The sequence below is a fragment of the Sus scrofa genome, chromosome 1 (assembly GCF_054392235.1).
Source record: "Sus scrofa isolate SSC_HxYL_T2T_F1_AM1 chromosome 1, Sscrofa_HxYL_maternal_Yorkshire_Landrace_v2.0, whole genome shotgun sequence".
In the NCBI taxonomy this organism is placed as follows: domain Eukaryota; kingdom Metazoa; phylum Chordata; class Mammalia; order Artiodactyla; family Suidae; genus Sus; species Sus scrofa.
The window spans coordinates 169,936,059-169,963,446 of record NC_139383.1 but is presented as its reverse complement, the minus strand read 5'-3'; the positions used below and the strand labels follow the sequence as shown (position 1 = coordinate 169,963,446).

Genomic DNA, 27,388 nt, shown 5'->3' with positions numbered 1-27,388 from the left:
GTCGTGGCTCAGTGGTTAACAAATCTGACTAGGAACCATGAGGTTGCAGGGTCCATCCCTGGTCTTGCTCAGTGGGTTAAGGATCCGGCGTTTCAGTGAGCTGTGGTATAGGTCGCAGACGTGGCTCGGATCCCACATTGCTGTGGCTCTGGCCTAGGCCGGCGGCTATGACTCCAATTGGACCCCTGGCCTGGGAACCTCCATATGCCGCAAGAGTGGCCCAAGAAATGGCAAAAAGACCAAAAAAAAAAAAAAAAAAAAAGGAAAAAGAAAAAGAAAAGGATCAAAAGGATCAACATATGTGTCTAAAGTCTCATCAGGGATGCTCCTTTTCCTCCCTTTTTTCCTCTTTTCATTCAGTTTATCTGTCGAGGAGGCCATGTCATTAATCCTGTGGGGTTCCCACAGTCTGAGCTTTTCTGGTTCCACTCCCTTGGTCTCATTGAACATACTCTTCTGTCTCCTTTATTTCCTGTAAAGAGGTTATGAGATCTAGAAGGCTGATCAGAATCTTGTTTGGGTTTTTCTACTTTGCATTTGGCAAAGCTCCTTCATGAGAGTGGTTATGTCAGGGCCCACAAAGTAGCTGCTTTCTCTTGTCCGGTGACATCAGCAGCTGTTGGTGATGATGGCCTAGATCCCGTTTCACGTGGGGTGAAGGAAAGGTGATGTTCTAATGCCATCACCCTTTCTTCAGTTATTGGCTGGAATGCTTTATAAAGAGAAACTTCCCTCATCAACTGGTTGTTATCCTGAAGTACAGTATACACAGGAACAACAGAATGACTGCCTGTAGCTTTATTTATCACTTTTCAAAATAATGAAACTCCATCATCAAGTTTTCTCTGAGGGATCTGTATGAATATGAACTCATGCGTTCACATGAGAGGTGTTTTAACCTATTGCAGTTACTAGTTTTACTGGTGTTTGGATTATCTCCTCTTTTCCAGGTGGCCCCCACGTCTTTTTTTTCTTTTTTTGTGTTTTTAGGGCCATATCCGTAGCATATAGAGGTTCCCAGGCTGGGGTCCAGTCAGAGCTACAGCTGCTGGCCTCCACCACAGCCACAGCAACACGGGATCTGAGCTGCGTCTGTGACCTACACCACAGCTCACGACAATGCCAGATCCTTAACCCACTGAGTGAGGCCAGGAATCGAACCGCAACCTCATTGTTCCTAGTCAGGATTCGTTTCTGCTGTGCCATGACGGGAACTCCACCCCGCCCCCCCAAGCCTTTTCATGTGGCCCTGGGTGTTTTTAAGAGCTGTCTTCCTTCCAGGCTTATCTTGGACATTTCCTGCCCTGAGACTGGAATGGGATATTTCTTCAAGTATTGCCTACTGCTTTCAGCAGCACATCTTATTTAGTGACTTCAGTCTGGGTGCTAGGGAGGCTCATTGCTGCTGGATTGATCTTTGTATATAGGGGTTTTTTTTCTTTCTTTAGTAGACAGAACTAGGAAATAGGCATTTTTAAAAACATCATAATTTTTCTAAAGTGTTAGAGACAGCTGGCAGATTTTGGCCGGAGACGGTAACATGGAAACTCCACTGAGCAGAAGCATCTGATCAAGTCTTCTTTCTTTCCCACTGCTTAGTAATGAGCTTGACTCATCGCTGTCTCTTGGAAAGAAAGATTCACTCTGTCTACTGCCAAAATTGATTAAAGCCCCAAAACTGGTGCAATAAGATATTTAAAAACATGTCAAAATCATTCATCACCACACAGGCTTACATGCACTTACATTTGAGTGGGCAACTGGAATTAGAAGTTTCCAAGGACATGACACTTGTCCATGTGTGTTCCAGACATTATGTCCAGGCTCATGCATATTGGCCTTGGTGTTTCAGTGCTGACCTGGGCCTCGCAGAGTGGACACAGAAGGGAGTGGAGATTTCTCAGGCTCACCAAGCTATGGTGTGAAAAGAATGGGAGTGAGAAACATCCCCTCCCTGCTGGTTATAACTTGAGATGGTGAAGGAGGGAATGGTTTCTGGTTTGTTCTCTCTTGGAATCCTGTCCTAGACAGTTCAGGCTGTTCTAACAGAATACCACAAACTGAGTAGCTTAAACAATAAATATATATTCCTCACAGTTCTGGAGGCTAGAAGTCTGAGATTGGGGCGCCAGCATGATTGGGGCGCCAGCATGGGTTCTTGGTGAGGGCTCTAGTCTTGGTTTCCTGGTTTCAAGACAGCCGATTTCTTGTTGTATCCTCACATGGTGGAAAACAGAGAGAGAGGAAGCAAGCTTTCTGCCATTTCTTATTATAAGGGCACTAATCCCATTCATGAGGGCTCCACTCTCATGGCCTAATCACCTCCCAGTACCAAAGCCCCACCATCATCACTTTGGGGGTTAAGATTTCAACATATGAATTTTGAGGGGACACAAACATCAGTCCATAACAAATGCTGATAAATATTCAGGAATATAAAGTACAAAGGCCATTTAGACCATTCAGATGAGATGGGGTGGTATGGGGAAGGAAGTCTGTTTTACATAAATGTGTTGTTTCCCATGTGTGTGAATATGTGTGTATGTGCAGTTGATTCTTATTATTGATGGTAGCTATGTTCTATAAAGTCGTCACAAACTCTAAGCCAGTAAATCCTGACCCACTGCCCCTAGAGGAAATACAGGCTTAGGTTCCTGGGATTCTCTGGTCATAATGTTTTCATCAACCAGTTAACACATAACCTTGTTTTGTATGTGTTTCTGTTTTAAGACACGTTGTTTAAGAAATATTTTGACTTATTAACAATGAACTCACAATAAAAAGCATTGTAACTCATCTGAACAGAGTGGATCTAAACCATGGATTTTCTCCAGAAGACACATCATCACACAGCCTTCTTGGGCTTAGAAACACTTGACAGCACTTCAGCCCTGTGTCTGGGGACCATTTTAAATAGGGAAATTTAAACAACAAAAATGCCCAAAGTCAGACACTAAAAATACCCCCAAAAGGATACTGGTTTTCAATATGAGAGCTGAAACTAGAAGGCAGAGTGTCACCTCATTTGCCCTTGGCTGGGAACATGCATATCCAGCCAGTGGCTCAAAAATTTTGCTGTTCCAAGTGTGTCTGAGAATGAGAGCAAAAGTGCCAGGAGTCTCTATGTGGGGGTTATGATTAAATTTTAATGAGTAGGTGAAACTGCAAATATGAACCAGAGAATACTGAGTATCAACTGTGTGTGTGAGCATTTACCTCTATTCCACAAAAGCCGGAAAGGGCCAGAAGCTTTGGTATGAGGAGAGAGCGCTTTGCTTTGTGAGATAAGAGACAACAAACATGTTATCCTAAGTTTGGGGGAGAGATGAATTTCTAAGTGTGTTGCCAGGCCCAGCTCATTTCACACGAGGTTGCCCACTTACCTCATTTCACAGCACCTCCTGTTTTCAGAACTGAATAATCCTGCGGCCCTGCAGGATCCCAAAGTGACTCCCCAATCTCCAGAAACGCTATTCTCTCAGGTCCAATTTAGCATTGGTCTTAAGAATGTTTATCACCTTTGGATTTAAAAATCAAACTGTGAGGTCAACTATTTCGCATTCGTCAAAAGAGTCAATGATGATAAGGATCCCTAGTCCGTAGTCTTCCTACTAACATGAAAATTGACTTTAAAAAACCACAGAACTCCTAATTATTGAGAAATAACTAAGACCCCAGATAAAACTCTGGGATGTTTCAGTGCCAGCACAGGAAGTGTGAGGGGGAACTTGGATGTTCCTGAATCCCCGTGTCCTGAGTGATTCATCTGTCTGCGTGGAGCCAGCGGGGCGGGCGCTGTGTCGGGTGGTTTGGGGCTGGTGATGTTGGAGCATTCGCGGCACAAGGTGGAAGATGTGCATCCAGCTTACCCACTGCCTAGCTGCCCTTCTTTCTCTCCCGCAGGCAAGGCCCTGGTAGCCGTGGAGCCGGGCAACCGGACGGCCCCGCGGCGCTGCGCCTGCACAGCCGGGTACCACTGGAGCGAGGACTGTCACTGCTGCCGCCGCAATGCCGAGTGCGCGCCGGGCTTTGGCGCCCAGCATCCGGGTATGGGCGCATTCCCGCATCTGGTGGCTCTCCGAAGCCTTGCGTGTACCCCCAGGCCCAAGCGGCCTCTCTGAAGCCTCCTTGCGTGTCTCGCCCACCGCCGCCCCGCCTCCCTGGGCTGGGTGCTGGAGGGGCCTCAGGGTCCCCGGGGAAGGTGCCCCCAGAGGAATGTGAGCGCTTGCTCGGTCCGCGTGCCCTTCTCCAGGCTCCTCCTTCTGTGAAGCCTTCACAATCCCCACGGGGAAGGGAGGGGGAACCCAGTCATTCCGGGGTCCCCCGTTTTTTTTTTTGAACTTATGTACTCCCTTAGATGAATTTCGGAAAACGGTGCACCTCCTGTCATATTTTTAAGTTGACATCTAAAGCTTTTTTTATTGCAAATTGAAAGAGTTGCTAAGGACTTAGTTTCCAGGGAATCTGAACACTTGCTAAAATATTCAGTGGAATCTATACCATGGCAATTTGATACCCATCATCATCCATTTAAAAATGCACTTACCTTCTTTTACTACTGGAAATTTTCATAGAGTTCTTTTCTCTCCCTTGATTTGTATCCATTTCAACTTCCCTACAGAGTTTTACCCTAATGCATTTCTTTAGGCTTGAAGAGTTTTTACTAATCACATTTTCATACTTTAACACAAAAAAAGTACCTTTTTGAGACTTTAACTCTTTTAAAAATTTCCTATGACTCAAGATTCTAAAGGTTAAAACCATTTATTCTGAATAAAATTTGTTAACTACAGTTATTATTACACAGTTGAAAATGAATATGTTATATTTTGCTATATTATAAAAGCCAAACACAGGGTTGGGAAAATTAAAATATTGTTCATTTCATTTCATATTGAGAAAAATGTCCATCGCAGAGTCTAACTGACACAGTCAGCCCTTATCATCAACTTATCAACTAAATAGATGTGCTTTCTCTTGGAAAAAGTCTGACTTGATTTAATTACTAAAATAAATCTCCCTGTGACAGCCTACTCTCTTCTGGATTCTGGTTCTAAGATACAGGCACGATCCAGAAAGATATAGGAAAGACCTATCTACAGGCAAGACCTTTTGGAAAGTTTGTTAACTGCATGAAAAAAGGTGCTGGCCCCTTCCTGCTTTTTTTTTTTTTTTTCCTGGTCAGGTTCTCTCTGCTTTGCCCCTTTGGGGTTGGTATGTCCTTCAGCAATAGGTGGAGGGTAGAGGAGGTGATGTGTGGATGAATGAAAATTTCACCCCTGCCTGACCTTGCAGTGCATTTGAACTCAGAACAACTCTACCTGATTCCAAATACCCCATCTGTGATGTCACACCCTTGTCCTTCATAGATAGATAGGGAAAGACAGAAGCTATACTGAGGTGCTCTGAACACAGAGCTTTCCATCACCAATATTTTCACTTGTTGCTCTGTTTGGCATCTCAGAAATTTGGCACCATGGTAGGGTTTGGAGCGGTCAGAAGTGTGCCTTCTTTTCTAAAGTGGGAGTAGTGTGATTGTGAAAGGGGAAAAGAGAAAGGACACCATGCTGGATGTCCCCAGAAGGCCAGTGTTACAAAGAGCAGATGTGAAAGTCAGGCATGTGTGTATGGAAATTGATGCCCTTTAAGCTCATGGCACCTTGAAAGCCCCTTAGTAAATCTCTGTTTTTAAGGGCTACTCTTCCAGAGTGTGTTTATCTTTCTAAAAGCTATTTGAATTAACATAAGTGGCTAGGTGTTAACTGCACCTTTGGTAATATCATTGCAAGGCAAATCAAATTACTAGAATTGGGGGGGAGGGCAACCTATGTACTAAGCCAATTGCAGAAATCAAGAATGTACTTCCCACTTGATTTTGGACAAAGAAATGTAATTCCTTGTTTTGGTGTTTTATTTATGAAAATAAACTACAGAAGTGCTATTAATTTCAAGAGTAATTTGTGGTTTTGGCACAAGCCAGTTGCCTGATTATGATATCACATGGTAGCCAATGTCCTTCTTTATTGGAATTACCCAAGGGTCATCATGTGTCAGTTGCAGTAAAGGTAATAGACATAGGAAATCTAAGACATTTCCTATTTTGATAATGTAGCTTATGCAGAATATGAGATAGTTGATGTCTTACTAAACTAGGATCAATTGCTGCTTTCAGTGCTATGGCTTAAGGCAGGAGTGCAAAATCCATCCTACTACTTATGTTCATATAAATACAGTTTTATTGGAACACACCCACATTTTTTTTTACACATTGTGTGAGACTGCTTTCATGCTTCAGACAATTTGCAGAGATCAGAAGGCCTGCAAAACCTAAGATATTTACTGTATGGCCCTTAATAGAAAACTTTTAATACCAGCCTTTGGTTTGAGAGAAAGAGACCTATAGTGTAAGATGATATTTTTTTTTAAAGGAAACTTTGTTGAACTCTAATACTTCAGCTGGTGAGATTATTGATCAGAGAGGTCAGGACAAGCCATTTCCTTTAAAAGCAGTAAATAGGCTTCCATTCTCTTACCTGAAGGCTGGTGCAAGCCCCAAAGGGGAAACAGGGGAGAAGAGACAGGTGCTTGGCTAAAGCAAATCAGACCGCAGGCTCCCTGGCCAGGAAACAGTATCAGCAGCTAGGATGGTGGCTCTGACCAGCAGAGGGTCCAGACTAGAGAGCTGGACCTAGCTCAGATCTGTTGATTATGCCCTGAAATTGGGCTAGTTACCCTTCTGGACACAGTGCTGTCACCTGCTGTGGGATCTTGGACCCTCTGAGATCATCAGCCACAGATGGCAAGGTTGAGAATGGGGAGGTCAGGACTGGGGGACAGCTCCTGATCTCTAGTCCTCTGGGCCATCATCCTGGCTGATCTCTAAGTGTTGTTTGTTTTGTGTTCTTTTGTCCATTGGTCTTTTTGACAGTGCAGCTCAATAAGGACACGGTGTGCAAGCCCTGTCTGGCAGGCTACTTCTCCAATACCTCTTCCTCCACAGAAAAATGCAAACCCTGGACCAAGTAAGTGACATTAAAAGAACGAGATAATTTGTTGAGTTTAAACAATTCAACCCCTGCTGTCTCCTCTGCGTTCAAAACAGACTGATTCAGCTTGGTGAGGCTTCCTCTGGGAGCCACGTTCATGACAGAAAAAGCCTGTCAATTGAGCCTGAGGAAAATAAACCAGTCCAACTGGTCTTCAACCTGATGTGTGACAGGAGCTCTATATTACTTGTTAGATTCAGTTTGACCGAAGCTTTGACTTATAGTTGCAACTGCTTTTTCCCTTTTTCTCAACTTATTTAGTTGCAGGTTATTTATGATGTTTATAAATATGATGTTATTTATGATGTCACTCACTGTTCCCACTCCTCCCAGCATCACTGGTTGATTTGTCCAAAGATATGTGTTGTGTATGTGCATATAGACACCCTCTGTTTAAATAAATATTTACATACTTGGCTTTTTTCATATAATATATGAAAGGAAGGAAGCACATTTCACATTATTCCACTTAGATCTTTATGGCATTGTATAGCAACCTGGTATGCCATCAAAAGATGTACCGTAATTTATTTAATAAGTACCCAATTGATAGTCATTTAAGTTTTTTCCAGTCTTGCAGTAATAAATCATTTTGCAATGAATCATCTCATCTATTTACTCTCTCACACATATGTGAGTATATCCATAGTGAATTTCCTGGGTCCTTTTATAGCATGTTCAGTGTTGAATACTCATAATCAATGTCATGATTCCTTCAGTTCTCAATAAACTAATTCTCACTCAATGTTTATTTTCTGATCCATTTATTTAAGTTTTATTTTGAAAAGATTTTCTGTGTTTTCAGCTTCAAACAAGTGTTCATCCAGAGTTTATCACTTAGCCATGATGATTGAATTTGGAATCTTCACTAAATCTTCTTCACCAAATCTTCTTCACCAATCTACTCTCTTCTGGACCATGTTCTCACAGTCATTCTTGGAGAACATGGACAGTAGTTATCTCTCTTTGTTTGTTCATCTTCATGGCGTGTGGATAGGCACTGGGGATTCAAACATCCAGGAAGACCTGGGTTCTTCTCCTGAAGAAGCTACCAGTCTAATGGGGTAGAGCCTTTCATTGCTTTTTAAAAAAATATAAGAATATAAAACCAAAGCATTCACCTCCCTTTCCCCTCACAGCTGCACCATTCTTGGAGAGACGGAAGCACGTCATGGGACTGATAAATCAGATGTGGTTTGTAGCTCTTCTCTGCCATCTACAAAACCACCAAATGGTATGTTTAATGGAGCAGGTTGGTTGGGTAGATGTACCCCAGTCTAGTCAGCTCTTCTAGATTTCTCCCAAATCACATTGCTGTATCTGGAGGGGTCCATCTCTCCCTTTCATTTCATCCTCTCCCTGGTCAGCTCAGTGTTTCATTTTTAGCAGTATTTCAATTCCAGATGTGTTGTTTACATGATAATTTTCTACTCTGGAATGGATAACTAATAATTTATTAATATATACCAAAAAAAGAAAATTGGGGTGCAAACATAAATTAAAATGCCCAAATGTGGTAGGATGGCGGTAGTCACAACAGGGTATCTATGGGAGATTTTGGTCACCAGCTGGAGTCAGCAGCTTGTTAGAATATAGTTATCATTATTTATGGAACATTTTGTAGATCAGATTAATTTAAGTACAGTTGCAAGACTGACAGAAAGTTGACAGTTAACACTGGATACCGGTTCTCTAGGTGAGTGAGATGCACTGGAGGTAGGTCCAGATATCACAGTGCAGGAGGAGGAATCAGTGGCCGTAAGACCTTTCTAATGAGGCATGAGAACCTGGGCCATGGAATAATGGGGTTCATGAACTTGGGCTTGAAAAATCAAGGGTTTAGCTTTGACATTTTAGCAAAGTGGGGGAACATCCAAGAGTTCTGGATAATGAATCACACAGTCAGAGCATCATTTTTAAAAGACCATTCTGTAGAGACATTAAAAATGACTGAGGGATTAAAAAATTGTTTAAAAAAAGATAGAAGGAGAGGAAAGGAAAGTCTGGAAACCAATTCACATAAACCAAGAGTTTCCAATATAAAGGTACTAGCATTTAAGTGATCAAGAAGGATGAAAAACATGGTTGAGCCCACATTGTGTTGTGGATGAAATACCTGAAATACTTTGCAGCATGGCTGTGGTTCTGTTCTCCTAACCAGCAAAACCCTGGTGCCATGTTATTTGGAAAGAGGTATGATAAGGCCCTCTTTTTGCCTCAGAGCCCATCCACCTTGAGAAGTTGAAGTGTTCCATAGGTAAGCAAAGATGGACCTGGATGGCGGTCAACTCCATTAGAGCTGTTTTAAAATAGAAGTGTTTAAAGATGGTCCTGGACTTGCCCCCCTCAGAGTGATGCCAGCTGGCAGGACTGGGCTGGGTTGCTGACTTCACCCATCCGAACGGAAGTGCTCTCTGACAAACCTGCAGCCAGGGTCGGGGACCTTCATACTTCTCTCTCTCCACACCAACATCCTTGATTCTGGAGTTTGATTGAAAGGGTTTTGATTTTAAATTTATAGACAAAAAAGTGAACAATCTTTAATGCTGTTTTTCTCACTTTCTTCCAACACAGAACCCCAGACTTACTTGCCCAGTTTAATTATTCTGTTTCTCTTCATATCTGTGGCGTTGGTTGCTGCTGTCATCTTTGGTGTTTACTATAGGAAAAAAGGGAAAGCACTAACAGGTATTGTGTCTATGGTTGTTTTTGAAAATGAATCTCAAAGAAAGTGTATGCTTTGAAGATGCCTATATTGCCCTCTGACTGCCCCCGGTGATCTGTTTAAACTAAGATGAAGTTTTATGCCCGCTTTATGCCTAATTCATTGTTCTCTGGCAAAACAAACAAAAATCCATTGTGGGAGTTCCGGTTGTGGCTCAGCAGAAACGAATCTGACTTGCATCCATGAGGACACAGGTTCTATCACTGGCCTTGCTCAGTGGGTTAAGGATCCAGCATTGCCGTGAGCTGTGGTGTAGGTTGCAGATGCAGCTCCAATCCTGATCCCACGTTGCTGTGGCTATGGCGTAGGCTGGCAGCTATAGTTCTGATTTGACATCTAGTCTGGGAACCTCCCTATGCTGCAGGTGCAGCCCTAAAAAGACAAAAAAGAAAATCCGTTGTGCCTGTTTATGTATGATTGGAAATATTTTAGGTGCAGGCATCCAGTGGCTGTTGTATAGATTATGTGGTGTCAGATATACGGAGTCGCATTTATCCTAGAATACAAACATTCATTAATTACTTATTACTTAAATTAATTGCTTAGACAAAATGCTCAGGGAAATGGCAGATGGAAAGTTTTTACTGGGGTGTTGCCTTAATATGTGACTTCTAAATTCTGAAAATAAGTTGTCTTATATTCAGTAACATTTAGGTGATCCTTCTTAGCATGAATAGTCAAGTGTCCTCTTGTTTGTTGGGAATAGTTTTTCCACACACACAAAAATTGTTTGATAGTGTCTTTTAACATCATATCCTGTTTGACTTTTATACTACAAAGCTAAAAAGGTGTAATTTTAAAGAAAGAGTTCAAGACTTCATGAGGTTCCCTAAAGTTGTTTCTTAGTACACATCATTCTCTTTTGAAGCATGTGTGGTCTTCCCCATCCTTTCCCACTTTCAGTTGCTCACTTGTTTATCTTGTCCACCTCTGCTTTGCTGTGATTCCATCAGTTCTCCAGCCATGGCATCCATGGACTTCACAAATCCCTGCAGACTTTCTATTTCCACTAACATTCTATTACCTAGGAGTTCCCGTAGTGGCTCAATGGCTAACAAATCTGACTAGGAGCCATGAGGTTGCAGGTTCGATCCCTGGCCTTGCTCAGTGGGTTAAGGACCCGGTGTTGCCTTGAGCTGTGGTGTAGATCGCAGACGTGGCTCGGATCTGGCGTTGCTCTGTCTGTGGTGTAGGCCGCAGCTACAGCTCTAATGAGACCCCCTGGCCTCTAATGAACCTCCATATGCTGTGGGTGTGGCCCTAGAAAAGACAAAAAGACAAAAACAAACAAACAAACAAAAAACATTCCATGATCTAATGTAGCACTGGACAGTCAAAAGAAGGAAGATTGTTAAGCAGAGAGTATTTGAAGAGGAAAAGTTGGAATTAACTTTATTTAAAAGTCTATTCATTATTGAATATTATTATTTAATGCAGCTTCTCTTTCCCGACATCATACCTGGGGATTGGAGTAAGGTGTGTTCAGAGATGTGGATGGATTGCTTGCATAGTCATGTTTACATGAGAAAACAGACTTCAGATGTTTTGTTCTTCAGCTTTTGTCTGTGTAATTATCTCTTAGGCCACATTTTACCAATGTCAAAGGCAATGGGCCTGCCAGTCACTGAGTTGGGATGTGAGACTATTGGCTTTATCCCTTCCTTCAACGTGTGTTTCTTGGCCACCAGGGACCGGACAGGCCCTAGGACACTACGCACAAACAGAGCCATTGCCCCCCTGGAGGAAGTGTCTCTGTGAGCAGGGCAGGTGCTGGGCCCGCAGAGTGAAGCTGAGTGTGGAAAGGGAGGAGCAGAGCTCCAGGTGACCAAGTTGTCCGCCCAGCCTGGGGTCAGCGAGGGCCTCCCTGGGTAGAGGCAGGAGGGATGAGATCTGAAGGACAAGTTGGAGTCAACTAGCCCAAGCGGAGCCAAGGAGAACCAAAAGCACTCCTTGTGGGGAAAACTGAGTGATTGGTGGGAGCAGGGCAAGCAGGGGGATTGAAAGGTCAAGTGCAGCTGGAGCAGAAAGTCAGAACCAGTGTAGGACGGAACTGGAAAGGGGGGCACGGCCAGGCAGTGCAGTCCTGCTGGCTTTGCTAAGGAAGGTGCTCCCAGCCTTAGCAGAAGGAAGCACAAATGGCCCTCTGGTTTTAGTATTTGGGTATTTTAGTAATTAAAATAAATTTGGGCAGTAAGAGTGGACACAAACCCACTGGTAAGGAAGGTTTTTGCCATCAAACAGGAGAGACATTATCATAGTAGGTATGACCTCTGTATACAAATGTCATTTTTAGTACCATGTGCAATTGTTTAGTCCTGATCCCTATAAGGAAAGAGCTGCAACTTTCCCTCTAATTTGAAGTATCTTTATTTTTATATAATTTTAAAATTATAGAATATAAGCATGACTAATAATGATGATAGTAACCGACATATATTAAATATTTATAATGTGCCAACACTGCTATAATATGCCTTTTACACGTACTAAGTCTCCACAACAGCACTATGACTGAGGCAGTATTAATTACCCCACTTTATGATGCAGAAACTGAGGCTCAGAGAAGTTAAACAGACCAAACCAAGTCATGTAATAGGTATCATTACTTTTATTATGACCTGATTATCTTCCAATGGAGAATGGACAACCTCTTGGCTTTAGTTTTTATAGTAAATTCAACATCAAATATTCAACAGAGGTGGGATACAGTTTTGTCTCTTTGTATTATAGACTTTCATAGATTTTTTAAAATTCATGCATTTGACCTTTTAAGTTTCACCACTTCTGTTTTAAAAAGTTAATGAAGATACCCTTTGCATATGCCACCAAACATATTCTTCTGAGAAGCACCAGGTAGAATGGAAAAGGATTTGGAGCCTGCTGGAACTCAGTGGAGTCTAACATAGCTTTTCCTTTTATTGCACATGTATATGTCCTAGTTTACTTCCAGAAAGGTGGTCTCCTAGACCTATGTCACTTTTGTTCCCCCACAACACCCAGCCAAGTCCCTCATGATCAGAGAAAAATTGCTAAGGGAATGAGAATGTCTGTGGTCAAAACAGCAGCGCTGACAGCTTCCAATGGGTCCCAAGATATTCGATGGAACACTAGGGGATCTTACATGGCTTTACATAGATCTGAAAGTTCTGGTTTTGATTGGAGGAGGAAGATGCTTTCATCCTCTTTAAATTGGTTGATTTTCTTTTTTCTTTTCTTTTTTTTAACCAGCTGCAATTGTTTATATTTTCACATTGCTTTATGGAAGTTCCCAGGCTAGGGGTTGAATTGGAGCTGCAACTGCTGGCTTATGCCACAGCCACAGCAACACCAGATCCGAGCTGCATCTACAACCTATGCCTCACCTCCTGGCAATGCCAGATCCTTAAACCACTGAGAAAGGTGAGGGATGGAACCTAAGTCCTCATGGGTACTAGTCGGGTTCTTAACGTGCTGAGCCACAGTGGGAACTCCTAGTTGATTTTCTTTTAAATGTTTTCCCCTCAGGAACTTTCACTTAGGGGTTTGCAGATGATTGTGGTTAAAGATAATCTCAAACTGACATAGTGGTCAATAATACTGAATCCAAAATAGGACATAATAATGTGAAGCCCTTATCCTTTGTTTTTCTAGCTAACTTGTGGCACTGGGTCAATGAAGCTTGCGGCCGCCTAAGTGGAAATAAGGTAAATTTTAAAGTCTTATGTGCCTCCTTTAAGTGTTGTTAACAATTCGGCTGATGTAGCTAGTATTAGTCAAATATTGAGCTCCATTGTGAATGGGTCCTTCCTTGGCGGGGTGGAACCTCAAATTCCAGGGTCAATCTCTCCAGAGTACCTCAAAGCCCAAGTCAGTGCTGTTTTCTTTGTATTTCATTCCATCTCTGTGATCCTTGTGTCCATGTATTATTTATATTATTGTTTTAGTGCCAATCTCAATTGCCTAGGACAGATTCCTAGGAGGAAAGAGTTGCCACAGTTCTCTGTAGTTATGTTGCTAGCTTTTAATTTTGGTATAATCTCAAAATTGTAGGAAAGCAGTGGGAATAGTACCAGAAACTCCCACATGCCCTATACCCAGATCCACCAATTGTTTATATTTTCACATTGCTTTATTATTTGCTCTCTGTGTATGTGTATAATATGCATGTCTGTATTTGATAATAAAATTTCATTAATTATCCTGTTATATCCTTTAGATCTATTTTCTCAGGCATAAAGATATATACATTTTAAACCCTGAACTCGTAATGATTTCTCCAGATGCAGTCCCAAAACTACAGGATTCCTTCTAGTTTTTCCTTATCTGTATATGAATCTTCCCTACTCCCACAGCAAGAAAGCTGGCTCCTGTTATTCTCAATACATTTACTCATTTACTCAATTCCAGAATATGCAGAAAGTGGTTTCAGAATCACTAAGCCATCCCATAGCAGAAAACAAAGCTACTAACTAGAGTTCAACATTTGTTCATGGATTGTTGGTTTTTTCATCATTATTATTAATTTGGGTTGAGTATGGAGTCAGAATCCTGTGTCCTGAAGTTATTTGGGTTGGCACTCCCCTTTGCTTTGGCATCAACACACTATTCATTTGAAATGCAGTTAGAGTCATCTGTTTCTGGTTGTACTCTATTTGAGGGTTCTACCCCCTCAATCTTAAATAACCCAAATAAAGTGCCAGAGTGGATATTCCATCTGTACTTGATATGGTGGAAATAATTACTTTACATACCATTTTCAGGCATGTCTAGCAGAACCATGTTCTAGCAACGCTGGTGCTAATGCTGTGCCTTCTGGATTTAAATCAGCAGGAGTCCTCAGGCAATAATTTTAGCTGCACTCGGATGGAAGCGTCTAGTCAGCGTGAAGTTGGTGAGGGTGTCTTACTGCTGACTCTGGAAGAGAAGGTGTTTTCTGAAGATATGTGCTGTCCAGACGGTGGTGGTGCCTGTGGGGGTGCATGTGCAGGTGGTGGTCTCAGCGCCCAGGGACAAGACGCCAGGGTGCTCACCTTGGTCAGCGAGATCACGGGGGATCCCTTCAGGCAGATCCCCACAGAAGACGAATATGTGGACAGGGCCCCCCAGACCCCAGACTCTATACTATTCCTCACTCAGCCTGGCAGCACATCTACACCCCCTTTCCCTGAACCCCTGGAGGTGGGGGAGAATGACAGTTTAAGCCAGTGCTTCACTGGGACAGAGAGCTTGGTGGACTCCGAAAGCTGCCACTTCGCGGAGCCCGCGTTCAGGACTGATTGGGTTCCCACGTCCTCTGAAAAGTACTTGCTAGAAGAAATGGAGGGTGGCAACGGCCCCCACTTGGCAGCCAGCCCTAGCTCCACAGATGGCTGTGCAGGCTGCAGAAGCCCTGCTGGGGAGGACTGGGAACCCCCAGTGGATTCCCCTCAAAGCGGACCCTTGCCCCAGTGCGCCTATGGCATGGGCCTTCCACCTGAAGCAGCTGACAGGGCCGAGGCAGGAGGCCAGCCCTTGGATGGGGCTGAGGTAAAGCTGCCCAGCTCCATGAGGGGAGGCCCTGGGTCCGGAGGCCCCTCCAATGACCAGCCACCTGCGTCAGGTAAGTGGTCTCTCCCTTCTGAACAAAGAGGCCTGGTCTTTGTGCAATGTCTGGGGCAGGTGTCACATGCCATTCAGGGAAAGGGAAGCTGACATGGGAAAAATTCAGCTTGAGCATTTTCTCCTCATAACCCTCTTTATGGGATGGAGTTTTTGTTTGTTTGTTTGTTTCTTTTTAGGGTTGCATCTGTGCGGCATGTAAGTTCCCAGGTTAGGGGTTGAATCAGTTGCATCTATGACCTACACCACAGCTTATGGCAATGCCGGATCCTTAACCCACTGAGTGAGGCCAGGGATCCAACCCACATCCTCATGGATACTAGTTGGGTTCTTAACCCACTGAGCCACAGTAGGAACTCCTATGGATGGTTTTTGATTCAGTCCACATGTTGGGTTTATGGATTGTACCCCTGGGGCTCTCTCCTCATTGATACATGTCCCAGGCCCTTTTGCATTTGGGCTTCTCACAATAGGGTTAGACCTTACCAGCACTGACCCCTAATATTGACAGCATCAACACTGACCACTGGACTGGCTGGTGTCAAGGTGTTCCCTCAGATTTCTGGGTTTTGTTTTTTGTTTGGAAGCAATCTAGGCCTCAAATCTCCCCCCACCCCAGAATCTCTTATAAATTTCAGAAGAACAGAGTTGTTCAGTTAATCCTTGATTAATGACTAGTTATTGAGAGGAGCTTTTTGAATCTAAATTAATGATACAGTAGCTATCCTTTGATGCTTTATCTGAGAAGCCCCTTTTATAACCACTGCATATGATGTATTTATGGAACCAGGAGGATAATTTTACAATTTAAAATCATTATAGAGATTTATCGCTGTACCACTGCTTGAGCATGAATAACCCCCTGGTTGTAATATTATAACTTTTTTCTGTGAAGGTAAAACACACTCTGTTTTATTATGTAGTTACAAGGAGCTTTGCTGCTGACTGAGGGCTTCTTCTGGCTCTGGGGATTATTTGTTTGCTATATTGTGAGAAGCCTGAGGGTCGGGGATCTTTTCGAGAATTTTCTGAAAGGTATAAACATTCTCTCCAGAAAAATGAATATATGCATATATAGTATTTAAGGGGCTTCAAAGAATCCTGCCTGCTCTCCAAAAACACAAAGCCTATTTATGGACCACCTTTATCCTGTGATGCTGCTTCTTTTTCTCTCCCTCCTCTTTACTTAGACTGCAGGTGGGTCTAGCAGCTGGCTTTGAACTAGTTTGTAATCTGAGGTAGCTGGATCGAGCCCTAAATGGAGACCGTTTTGTCCTCTGTTGCTGATGGCTTCTGGCTTATTTGGTAGAACAATGAATTTGAATTTGTTTTCCAAGCTTTGTGGTTTTGCTGCAACTCCACAGATTCACTGATGTGTAAATTCTCTATCAATTGAAAGGAGGAGAGAGGCTTGGGGATATTTTTTGATGAAACATTTGTGTTTTTCATTCAGAAGACCTCATTTTTTTTTTTTTCGATTTTAAGGAATTTCTATATCTGAAAGTTTGGCTCTGTTGTTTGTTTGTATTGCTCTATTTCTTTTCTAGAGGTCCTTTTCTTCCCATCGATCACAGACACGCAAAGAACACTAGTGTTTGGGGCTGTGGGGAGTGGAGATGAGGAAGCTCAGTGTGGCAGTTGCCACACTTTGTGATACTGCCAGGGGACAGACTGGTTCAGTTGCTGACATCAGGAAGGTGACACTTACCACTGTGTAAAAATCAGCAGTAGTTCTTGGAAGAACAGCTTTGGCCAAATTGAAAGAGATAATTTTTGTTCTTAGTGTCATGAAGCCACAGAGGCTGATCTGAGCTCTCCTCAGAGGAGTTAAAACAGTGCCCATCTCTGCTTTTCTTTATCTTTCATTTCTCCAGCATTAAACATGTAGGCATGGAGAAAAGAAAAAAAAAAAAAAAGCATATCATCAACTAAATGGTGTTAATTTGCAAAAAGTTTACACTGCTTTTTCTGTCTTCATCTGGAGCTCAGCCACAGAAAACATCCGTCGAGAGTCGGGCCTGTGGACGGATGCCAGCAAGTGGGCCAAATTCCTTTTTGCCTGGGGAGAAGCAGCAACCGGATTGATTTGTGAGGCTATGCTGTTCTCTCCATAATTACTGCTACACGAACAGGCCTTCTGGTTCCTGATCAAAATAGCACTTTCTCATTATTGCTTTCTTTTTTAAATTGCCATAATTTATGTTCTACAAAATGTGTGAAAGAGGACGGAGCCTGGGTGAAAGTTAAGGGTGAGGCTAATCCTCTGTGATCTCCTAAAAGCCACTGCGCTCTCAGGACTTGAGGGAGGTGGCCTTTTCATCGGCTTTGGGATTTTTACGTGGGAGTATTTAAAAAGGAAAATGCTTCCAAGCAAATCAGCGGTTTCTGCAGAAATGACAGGGTTGGGCACTTCCTCGGTGGGGAAAAGTATCTCCTTTGCCCTTGACTTCCTTTTGAAGAGAATGCTAGTTCTTCAAACAGCACCACAAGTGTATCTTTCAAAAATAAAAGCTGATGGTAAGTCTATTTTAGCAGTGTTACAGCTCTCAAAGAACAGGGAGGATTCTTAGCAAAAACCAACAGCAGGGGAAGACATACTTGTGGTTTTGTCTTGCGTAACCATGTCTTCTTAATTTAAGTTTTAAGTTATCCTGGTGACATGCTGCTGCTTACTGCGGTTACAAGCGCTTTCACCTGGAGTTTGGAGAATTCTATGTCTAGAAAGTTATTTCATGGGAAAGAAAGAACAACTTATGATGATGAATATGTCACTGGCTGGCCACTATCTTGCTTCTGCTCCTGAGATCACTTAATTGATTCAGACACGTCTGAGCTGGAGAGAGTCGTTTATTTACAGGGCCCATGACAGTTTTTTGGTTTTTTTTTTTTTTTTTTTTGGCTTTTTGCCATTTCTTGGGCTGCTCCCGCAGCATATGGAGGTTCCCAGGCTAGGGGTCTAATCAGAGCTGTAGCCACCGGCCTATGCCAGAGCCGAAGCAACTCGGGATCCTAGCCGTGACTGCGACCTACACCACAGACCACGGCAACGCCGGATCCTTAACCCACTGAGCGAGGTCGGAGATCGAACTCGCAACCTCATGGTTCCTAGTCGGATTCGTTAACCACTGCGCCATGACGGGAACTCCCCATGACAGTTCTTAACAAGCATCAGCTACATATGTTTCTATCAAATCTTTGAGAGTCCGCTGAGACATGGAGACTTGGAAGAGCCTGGGAAACAAGCAGGGATTGGTGCCAAGGAATGGACAACACAAAAAGAATCAATAATTTGAGAAAGGAAGGCCTTCCATGGCCCCACCTGCCCCCTCTAAACTGCACCCTGTTGGTCCCCTTCACCTGCTCACCCACTTAAGTTTGGCCAACACCAGCCCCAGCTCTCACTTTCCTGCTTCTGCACTGTAATGGGCTTCCCTTAGTGTGGGCCACCTTGTCCCCACACTGTCCTCTTTTCCAGAGTGCCCAGTCCCTCCTGACCTTCCAGTCCCAGTCAAATGCTACTTCCCAAACCAGGGATGCAGGTCGGCTGCCTATGTGGCCACTGTCCCCTTCCACACCCTTAGCAGCCCCTGGGGATTTGTCTTGGTCTCTTTCTCATCAAGCCCAGCACACTCACACCTTTAGCAACAACCGTCTCTAGGCAGCCATGGCCAGCTGGTAGGAATTCCTATGAACTTCGCCACATCTGATGTTTCTGAAACCAAGGCAGCGTTATTATAAGCTCATTCATTCATCCAGTTGTAAATAACTAGAGGCATAAGAACCACAGCTTCCTGTTTGTCCCCCAACTCACTCTCGTCCTCCCATCTCTCCTGTCTCTCCTGGGAGCAGGAGGCCAAGCAGCAGAAGGAAGCACTCCCCTAGCTGTCCAACAGACACAGGGGTCCAGAGTAGAGGAGGCAGAGATGGCAGAAGTCAGGATGAGCTGTCACATCCAAGTGGCACAGACACACCCTGGCCAGTGACTGGGAGCCGAGGGTACCTGAAGAGGAGGTCATGGGCTTGACTCCCTCATTGTCCCATCCTCAGACTCCCAGCCCTGGGTGCCACCCATCCTGAGCTGACTCTTCTTGACAATCCATTTCCATCCTGAAAGACAGATAAAGGTTTTCTTACCCCAGTCTTCTTCCCCTGCCCTCAAGCCATGGACACTCCTCTGTTCTAACTTTCTTCTCTCTCCTGTTGAAATACCATCCATTCACTTGTGTTTGACTTTCAGTTAAGTCTTGTAAGGGCAGGCATTAATTAGCTCACTGATTCTCTAGGTTAAAAATTATTTTATAATTCAGTTCTTTGGTAAAAACATTCAGCATTTGTTGCTACTAAAAGTCAATGCATTATTTCAGAATGTATGAAAAATGTGTTCACTATATGCTTTAATTTAACCCTACTTGCCTTCTTGCTGTTCTCACGGGGCTCATTTTTGAAGGGTTTCATTCGTAAGCCATTCTAAGTACTTTTCAAGCATGAATCAGAATGGAACTATTAAATACTGCTTCCCTTCCCGTATCATCATAGACCCAATTTCTTCCAAATGCCTAAAACAGAGCTTGCATTTCCATAAAAAGGAAAATCACATGAGGAGCATATGGGTTAAATATAAAATAAATTTTTAAAAAATTCCAAAAGAACCCAATATAGCCTGGATAATTTGAGTGTATTTGTGTATATTTTTAGTTCTTTTCCTTGGAAGAAAATCTACATGACAATTGGATGATATTATTTGCTATAGCTCTTGTGATTTAATATTCATACATTATGCATTTTAAACAACATAATAAGCCTTTGAGAAGAGAAGTGTGCATTACCTTGCTTAAAAATGTAAATTCTGTCAGGGATTGAGTTCTTAAAAGGAAGCTTGTTCTCTCTGACTGAGAAATTGCAATTCCACAGAGCCTGCTATGCAAAGCAGGGACTTAGCAAAGTATAAACATCTTTCCTGTCATGAAGGGACATTTCATTTGTTCATTGTTTCTGTTGACCTAAAATGCTATTTTTAACTCTCTCAAGTGACCTGAAAATTTTTCTAGCTAAGCCACATTAAATATTAATGTTAAGCCAACAAACCCATTTTAAATGTGAGAAACTCTGCAGATTTTCTCATTTAATAAAAATACTCATGTCATGCTGGTTCTCAAATCATACTTTGGAGTAAGCTTTCAAAGAGAAGTCTGTCAATAGCCTTGTGTTGAGAGATGCATTAAAACTGTTCTGGGAGTTCCTGTCGTGGCTCAACAGAAATGCATCCGACTAGGAACCATGAGGTTGAGGGTTTGATCCCTGGCCTCACTCAGTGGGTTAAGGATCTGGCGTTGTTGTGAACTGTGGTGTAGGTCACAGACACGGCTCGGATCCCACATTGCTGTGGCTGTGGCTAGGCCAGCAGCTACAGCTCCGATTAGACCCCTAGCCTGGGAACCTCCATATGCCGCTGGTGCAGCCCTAAAAGGACAAAAGATAAAAACAAAAGAAAAACTGTTCTGCTATCCTAAAGGGTGCATTTCTATCAGCAACATCATAGGTATTAGTTATCAGGTGCTGGCCAAGTGCTTCATGTATGAATTATCTTCCTGCTTCTGCACGGAAATCCTGTGGGCAGGTTCCTTGCCCAAGACCACAGAGCTTGTCAGCTACTCAATATCTGATGCAAATATCAAATATCTGACTCAAATATCTGATTATGAAGGCTGGGCCTTAAAGCATGGCACTGTCTCCTCACCAGTAGGTACCAATGATACTGATTTCATTCGTTTACCATACACTGGAGACTCCTCAGTACAGCATAAAATAAGGGCAAACTCAGGCTGTAAACATTGGCTACTCTGGCTGAGTGCAGGGCAGTGGCCAGGCCAGGCCCAGAAGGTTCCATGGGAAGGGATGCTAGCATCTGTGCAGGAGGTGATGGTTACCTTGGCCTCTGAGTTTCCTCTCTGCTACCAGTTATCTCAGGACAGTACTGTTTTCATCATCCCTTATTCTTTTGTGAGGAAAGCTCTTTCTTCTGCATACTTCCAACTCCATCTCTTTTTTTCTAAGTAAAATAAAGTTAAAATAAATGCTGGGGCGGGGGGAGTTCTCGTTGTGGCTCAGTGGAAACGAATCCAACTAGTATCCATGAGAATACAGGTTCAATCCCTGGCCTCGTTCAGTGGGTTCAGGATCCAGTGTTGCCGTGAGCTGTGGCAGAGGTCATAGACATGGTTCAGATCCCATGTTGCTGTGCTGTGGTGTGGGCTGGCAGCTGTAGCTCTGATTTGCAGGTGTGGCCATAAAAAGAAAAAAAAAAAAAAGCCAGGAGCAGCTTTGCTGGAGAAAGCTGGTAGAAAGACAGGTTGGGAGGGAAAGGAAGAGAGTGATGGGCCAGAAGTCTGTGGACTAATGAGACCTGTAAAAGCCTCGAGTCTTCTTAAGGCATCTTGGACAATTCTCCTGCACCCCCATCCCTCCCTGTTTCACATTCCCCTTTTACCAGCCACCAGCAAGGGAGAGGTCTCCCTGACATCAGAGCATCCTGAGGCTCCCTTGGCTCTCAGAGGAAAGAGCTACTCTTTCAGGGGTAGAAATCACAGCAACGATGCAGATAAGGGGGCCCTGAAGCACCAAGCTTACTGACATGGGGTCTTACTGACTCGCCAGCCCAGGGCCTTGCCCCCTCAGGTCTGTTCACACAACCATGTCAAACCCTCTCAAGGATAGGAAGCAAATTGTAAGGAATGGTTGTTTGTAAGCCAGGACGATGCAAGGCTGAGGTGTATAATAGGATAAGGATAGTACCAGCTCATTCAAAACCTGGACCTACCCTAGTGCTGCCTTCAACTCACAGGAGACTTGCATGATGAGAAATGAGACAGTGGCTGTTTTGTGTAGAATTACATAGGTGAGAGTTCCAACCAGAGACAGGCAGAGTGATGGGTTATTCCAGCAAAGACAACAAAAGTTGGTTAGATTTCTAGAGATAAGTGCCCCTTCAGTCTTCGAGATACTTTGAAATTCTTCAACCAGACAGGGATGGAAAGAGAACTTTACTGCTCCCAGTCTTTCCCAAATCTCTGGTTTCCTTGGGAATTCTGAGAGCGCAGATACTACATTCTGGGAGTAGTAATGCCATCATTGCACCTGTGAGAAATTCTTTGCTGTTTTCCAAGTGTTTTCAAATCCATCATCTCATTTGACCTCTATATGGGGCCATCCTGCTAGGTATTCACGAATCCCTTTTTTCATTCATTTAACATTTGTCACAGCTGCAAATGTTCAGGGCAACTGCACCCTGCCAGGCTGGCAGGACTGGAAAATGGATGCTCATTTCATAAATGAGCAGCCTGAGTTGTTAGATGGTTTGTCCAACTTCCAGAGCTAGTAGGGCCCAAGCCAGGCCAGGAGCAGAGCTTCCAGTGCTGAGTTCAGTGTGAGTTCTGGAATGGGGCTAACACTATTACTATTGTAATGGATGCTCTCTTAATCTCCCTTTACTGAACTACAGATTAGCCTGCTCTGGGCTCTGTAGAGGGAGCTGACGGAAGTCTATGGCACACTGATTACTCACAACTAAGGGGTCACCCAAGAACACCTAGGACCTTCTGCTCCCGCCCTGTGAATGGCCACACTTACTAAAATCCGCAGGGGTTTCTGGTCCCCTGAGTATGAGCTGATCCCACTGTAACTTAAAACTTTAACTGTTACATTAACTGGGGGAGGGGGGAAGAAGTTGATGAGCGTGAGAATTATTTGTATAAAAATTATTAAGTGCTTCAGGGCAATTCAGAGAATGATCTGCTAAAAATTTATTTTGCCATTGAAGTTGGGATGGGCGAGACTATGAAAGATTGAGGGAATAAAACTCTAGAAGGATTCTGCACCTAGATTGCCTGGCAGCTGACTTAATTCTCATTTCACTTTAAAGAAACCAAAACGAGATTGGAGGCAAAGCTTTACAGGTGTAATTGATCAGCAGACCTTTTCTCAAAGGGATAAGCCTCCATTTTCTATCAGAAAGTGGGTATTCAAAGTTTTTCAGTAAGTGACAATTGGCTTGAATACCAGGGAAGCATAGAGTCCATCCATATTTAAGGAGCACCAGTGGGTAACCTCTGCAACTTAGGGTTTTCCCCAACATTGAGGTTTTTTTTTTTTTAATCAATAGAGAAAATTAGATCGGTAAACTCATCTGCAATATTGAAACATGTCTAACTTTTACCTTCCCTTCTAAAAGAGTGACACTAAATTATAGCATCAGTGAGGAAGGAAACACAGAACTTTTACCTTCCCTTCTAAAAGAGTGACACTAAATTATAGCATCAGTGAGGAAGGAAACACAGAGCTGCCTGCTACTGGCTACAGAGCTTCCAGAGCCCAGTGCAAAGTGAAATTATGAAGACCCCCTGTGTAAAAATTAATAAAAATTTCAAGATGATGACATGGAACATTAAAAAAGCTTGGGGCCTTCTGAACATAGGTCACATGAACATGAAGACAGCTCTGCTGCTGCTTACTGTTATTGGCAAGTTAGGTAGAGCTTCCTAAAGAAGAAGAACTGGTCTGTACCAGTTTTCTACTCATAAAAGTCAGTGTGAATGAAAGAGACTTGGATTGATCGAAGATGGTTCTTGTCATTAATTGCACTTTTGATGAAGAAACGTGATGAATAAAACTGAAAATCTCATACCCTTTATAGGTAACTTTTCTTTACATCCTAATCATCAGAAAATTAAAGCCCTTCTTTTTCTCCTCTCCCCCCCAAATAATATTCTTGATTCAGTCTATTGATCAAAGAATTCTGAAATGTTTAAATATATCTCTTTAGGCAAAAGTGTTTGAGTTCCATTTCACACACACACACACAAAATAGGGAATAAGTATATAGATCCTATAGGATATTTCAAAGATATATTGTTGGCTATGAGGCAAAGGCATGGAATAAAATTCTTAAGACAAATTTAACACAGAATCTTGATGTGTGAGACAGTGGTTAAAAAAAAAACTATGGGTTTTTACCCAAGTTCAAACAAATTGAAGATTCTGACAAGGAAGAAGCTAAACAATGGATACATGATGATAATTTGATGTAAAATAAAATTTTAAATGATGGAGAAATTATATGCACTATGACATAAACAGGTAAATTAGTATGAAGAGGATGGGAGTTCCCTAGTTGTGCAGCAGGTTAAAGGGATCCAGTGTTGTCACTGCTGTGGCTTGGGTTTGATCCCTGGCCCAGGAGCTTCCACATACTGTGTGTATGGCCAAAAAAAAAAATGAATGTGAAGAGGAGGAAGAAGATATTAAATTCAATACCATAAGTCAATCACTCACATGACACTGAAAAACAAAAAGAACTAGCAGTTGATGTTATAATGTTAAAAAGGAAGAGGAATTATACCAAGAAGAAAATCATACTTTAAAGCAAATTACAATTTCTGCTTTTATTAAACATGGCATATTTTAAATTGGAATAGAATTGCAATATACATGTATTATTTTGATTTCACACTGATTTATTTTGTTAACTAGTGATCCCTCAACTAGGAGGACTCCTGCTGTATTACTAGGCTCACTCTTTCTGCTGCTGCTATGATAGAAGCCCTTGTATCAGTTCTTGGTTAGTAGTTGTTGAGTTACTTGAAAAAGTCATTTACAAGTTCATAGCTTAAACATATTTTTAAGCTTAAAACATAACTTCACACATTGATTATTTTTTTAGCATAGGGACATATGTGATGGCCAATTATAGGTTCCTGAGCCTTTTTCACATTAACCACACTATCTTAATTTCCAGTTTCTGTTTCTTTAGTGTGGAATGAGAAGTTATAGACCTTTGCAGAACAAATGTGAGTGCAAACTCCTACAGTTTTAAAGTCTCTTTTTCTTTTCTTTTTTCTTTCAACAGTGGCTTTGCCCATACCACCACAAACCATTTCAGCAGCTTGTTGATATCTTTTGTCTTGCCTTCACATATATTTGGCTCACATATATTTGGGTGTCCTTGAAAGCATTCACTTTAGTTTTCTTGGAAATAGTTTCCTTTTTCCCCCACTTACATTTCACAACTGTACATAAAGATACTGAAAGATCTTGGAGATACTGCAAGTTCGGTTGCAGACCACTGCAATAAATTGAACATCACAATAAAGTGAGTCACATGAATTTTTTGTTTTTCCAGTGCTTATAAAGTTATATTTACACTATACTGTAGTCTATTAGGTGTGCAAATCATGTCTAAATGTACATACTTTCATTTTAAAATACTTTATTGCTAAAAAATGCTAACTATCATGGGACAATGCAGGATTGCCACAAACCTGCAACTTGTAAAAAAAAAAAAAAAAGCAGTATTTTCAAAGTGCAATAAACCCAAGCACAAGTATGCCTGTATCTAGAGTTCCTAATGAGTACGGTTAGTTAAAAGCAGACTGGAGGAGTTGGCCTAGCATGTTAAGGATCCCTGACCAGGGAACTTCTGCATGCCATGTGTGCATGGCTAAAAAACAAACAAACAAACAAACCAGACTCGAGAACTAAGCGGGTAACTGGTGGGAACAGAAAGACATAGGCATATGAAAGAATAGACCCCTAGCTTAAAATACAGTGGATGTTATGAGCACCTGTCTATTTTATTTTTTGCTTTTTAGGGCCGCACCTGGGGCATGTGGAGGTTCCCAGGTTAGGGGTCAAATCAGAGCTACAGCTGCCAGCCCACACCACAGTCACATCAGATCCAAGCCTCGTCTGCAACCTACACCACAGCTCACGGCAACACCAGATCCTTAACCCACTGAGCAAGGCCAGGGCTCGAATGCGAAACCTCACGGTTCCTAGTCGGATTTGTTTCCACTGCGCCACGACAGGAGCTCCAAGCACCTGTATATTTTAGAGGGAATGGAGAACATGGGTCAGTCTGGCTAGTTGGTGAATGGAATACTACCTGGTCTTGCCCAAGTTGCTTGGGGAGTTAATAGATTAATCCCCACCAATACCAATCTAGGAATATACTCAATACTACTGTCTGCGGGAGAAACAGTGCGATTCACAAATCTTCCTTTGTGACTTCCAGTTTGTTGCTTGTATTTGAAATCTATTTTCTTTGATATCCTTGTATTTTCGTGGGCCATTGTGCCTGTCTTAGCATCTCCACAGGTATGTTGAGGATGGAGGCAAGTCATCTGGAATTTCCTGGATGCTGTTGGTATTTTAGAAGACCCAAAATATGCCTTCTACATTTGGGAGAAATCTCTTCATGGAGAGTAGTGACAGAAACAATTTTGTGTAAATATTACTAAGCTTTGTCACAAGAGAGAACAAGAAAGATGAGAAAGTTAATAGTGAGGAACTCTTTTGATATTCACCTTCCCTTGTCAGATTGAAAGATTCTGTTTGGGATGCTGAGTGTTGGGCTTTTCTGCATCTGCTTGGTTTGTGGCACTCATTTTTGCCTGGGTCATTTCTAGAGCATGTCTTTAAAACAGAAGAATAAGAGGGAATAGGTTTCCTAATGTTTGTTCAACTTTGTTTTTCAAAAGGACCACTAATTAAATACACTAAACCTAGTCATCCACAAAATGTAATGACAGAACTCCCTAGATGCAAAATACCCTTCAGGGTTCAGCAGGAAAGAGTGAACTGTAAGATTGCTTTTGTTTGGTTGGGTTTTTTTTGTTTGTTTGTTTGCTTGCTTAACCTATTTTAGTCTTCTTAATCTTTTTCTGGGAGTTTTTTGTTTGTTTTTAAATATTAAGTTAATTGATTGAGTTTTGCTAAATACTGAGCCCAGGGGGCGTCATGGCCCCCCAGGGCAGAGCTTAGGGACCTCTCCAGGGAGGGTGAAAAGATATACAAGAGTCAGGTCAGAGAGGAGGCTGGACTGAGGTGGGCTCCAGAGTCTTATCAAGCAACAGCTTTCCCTCCAGCCTTCACTTCCCTTCCTGACACGTTTGATCATTGCTGCGCCATTAGCTGTTTACTGTGTATTCATCACTGCCGGCACAGCCTTTTGCACATCTGCATCTCATCTGTGATTCTGCAATCCGAT

At 42.6% G+C, this 27,388-nt stretch overlaps 1 protein-coding gene across 8 annotated transcripts in view; it reads left to right on the top strand.

Annotated features, from left to right (window-relative positions):
* Positions 1 to 27,388, top strand: part of TNFRSF11A (TNF receptor superfamily member 11a) — a 57,192-nt gene that overhangs the window by 26,911 nt on the left and 2,893 nt on the right. For 3 of the 8 annotated variants that reach the window (XM_084977095.1, XM_021099691.2, XM_084977099.1), the window contains 6 exons: positions 3,904 to 4,047; positions 6,929 to 7,022; positions 8,186 to 8,280; positions 9,621 to 9,734; positions 13,402 to 13,454; positions 14,578 to 15,349. In XM_084977095.1, coding sequence (XP_084833221.1) covers positions 3,904 to 4,047; positions 6,929 to 7,022; positions 8,186 to 8,280; positions 9,621 to 9,734; positions 13,402 to 13,454; positions 14,578 to 15,349 — 1,272 coding nt within the window. The remainder of the gene's footprint in view (positions 1 to 3,903; positions 4,048 to 6,928; positions 7,023 to 8,185; positions 8,281 to 9,620; positions 9,735 to 13,401; positions 13,455 to 14,577; positions 15,350 to 27,388) is intronic. The other 5 variants (XM_084977113.1, XM_084977104.1, XM_084977119.1 and 2 more) reach the window with 3 other exon arrangements.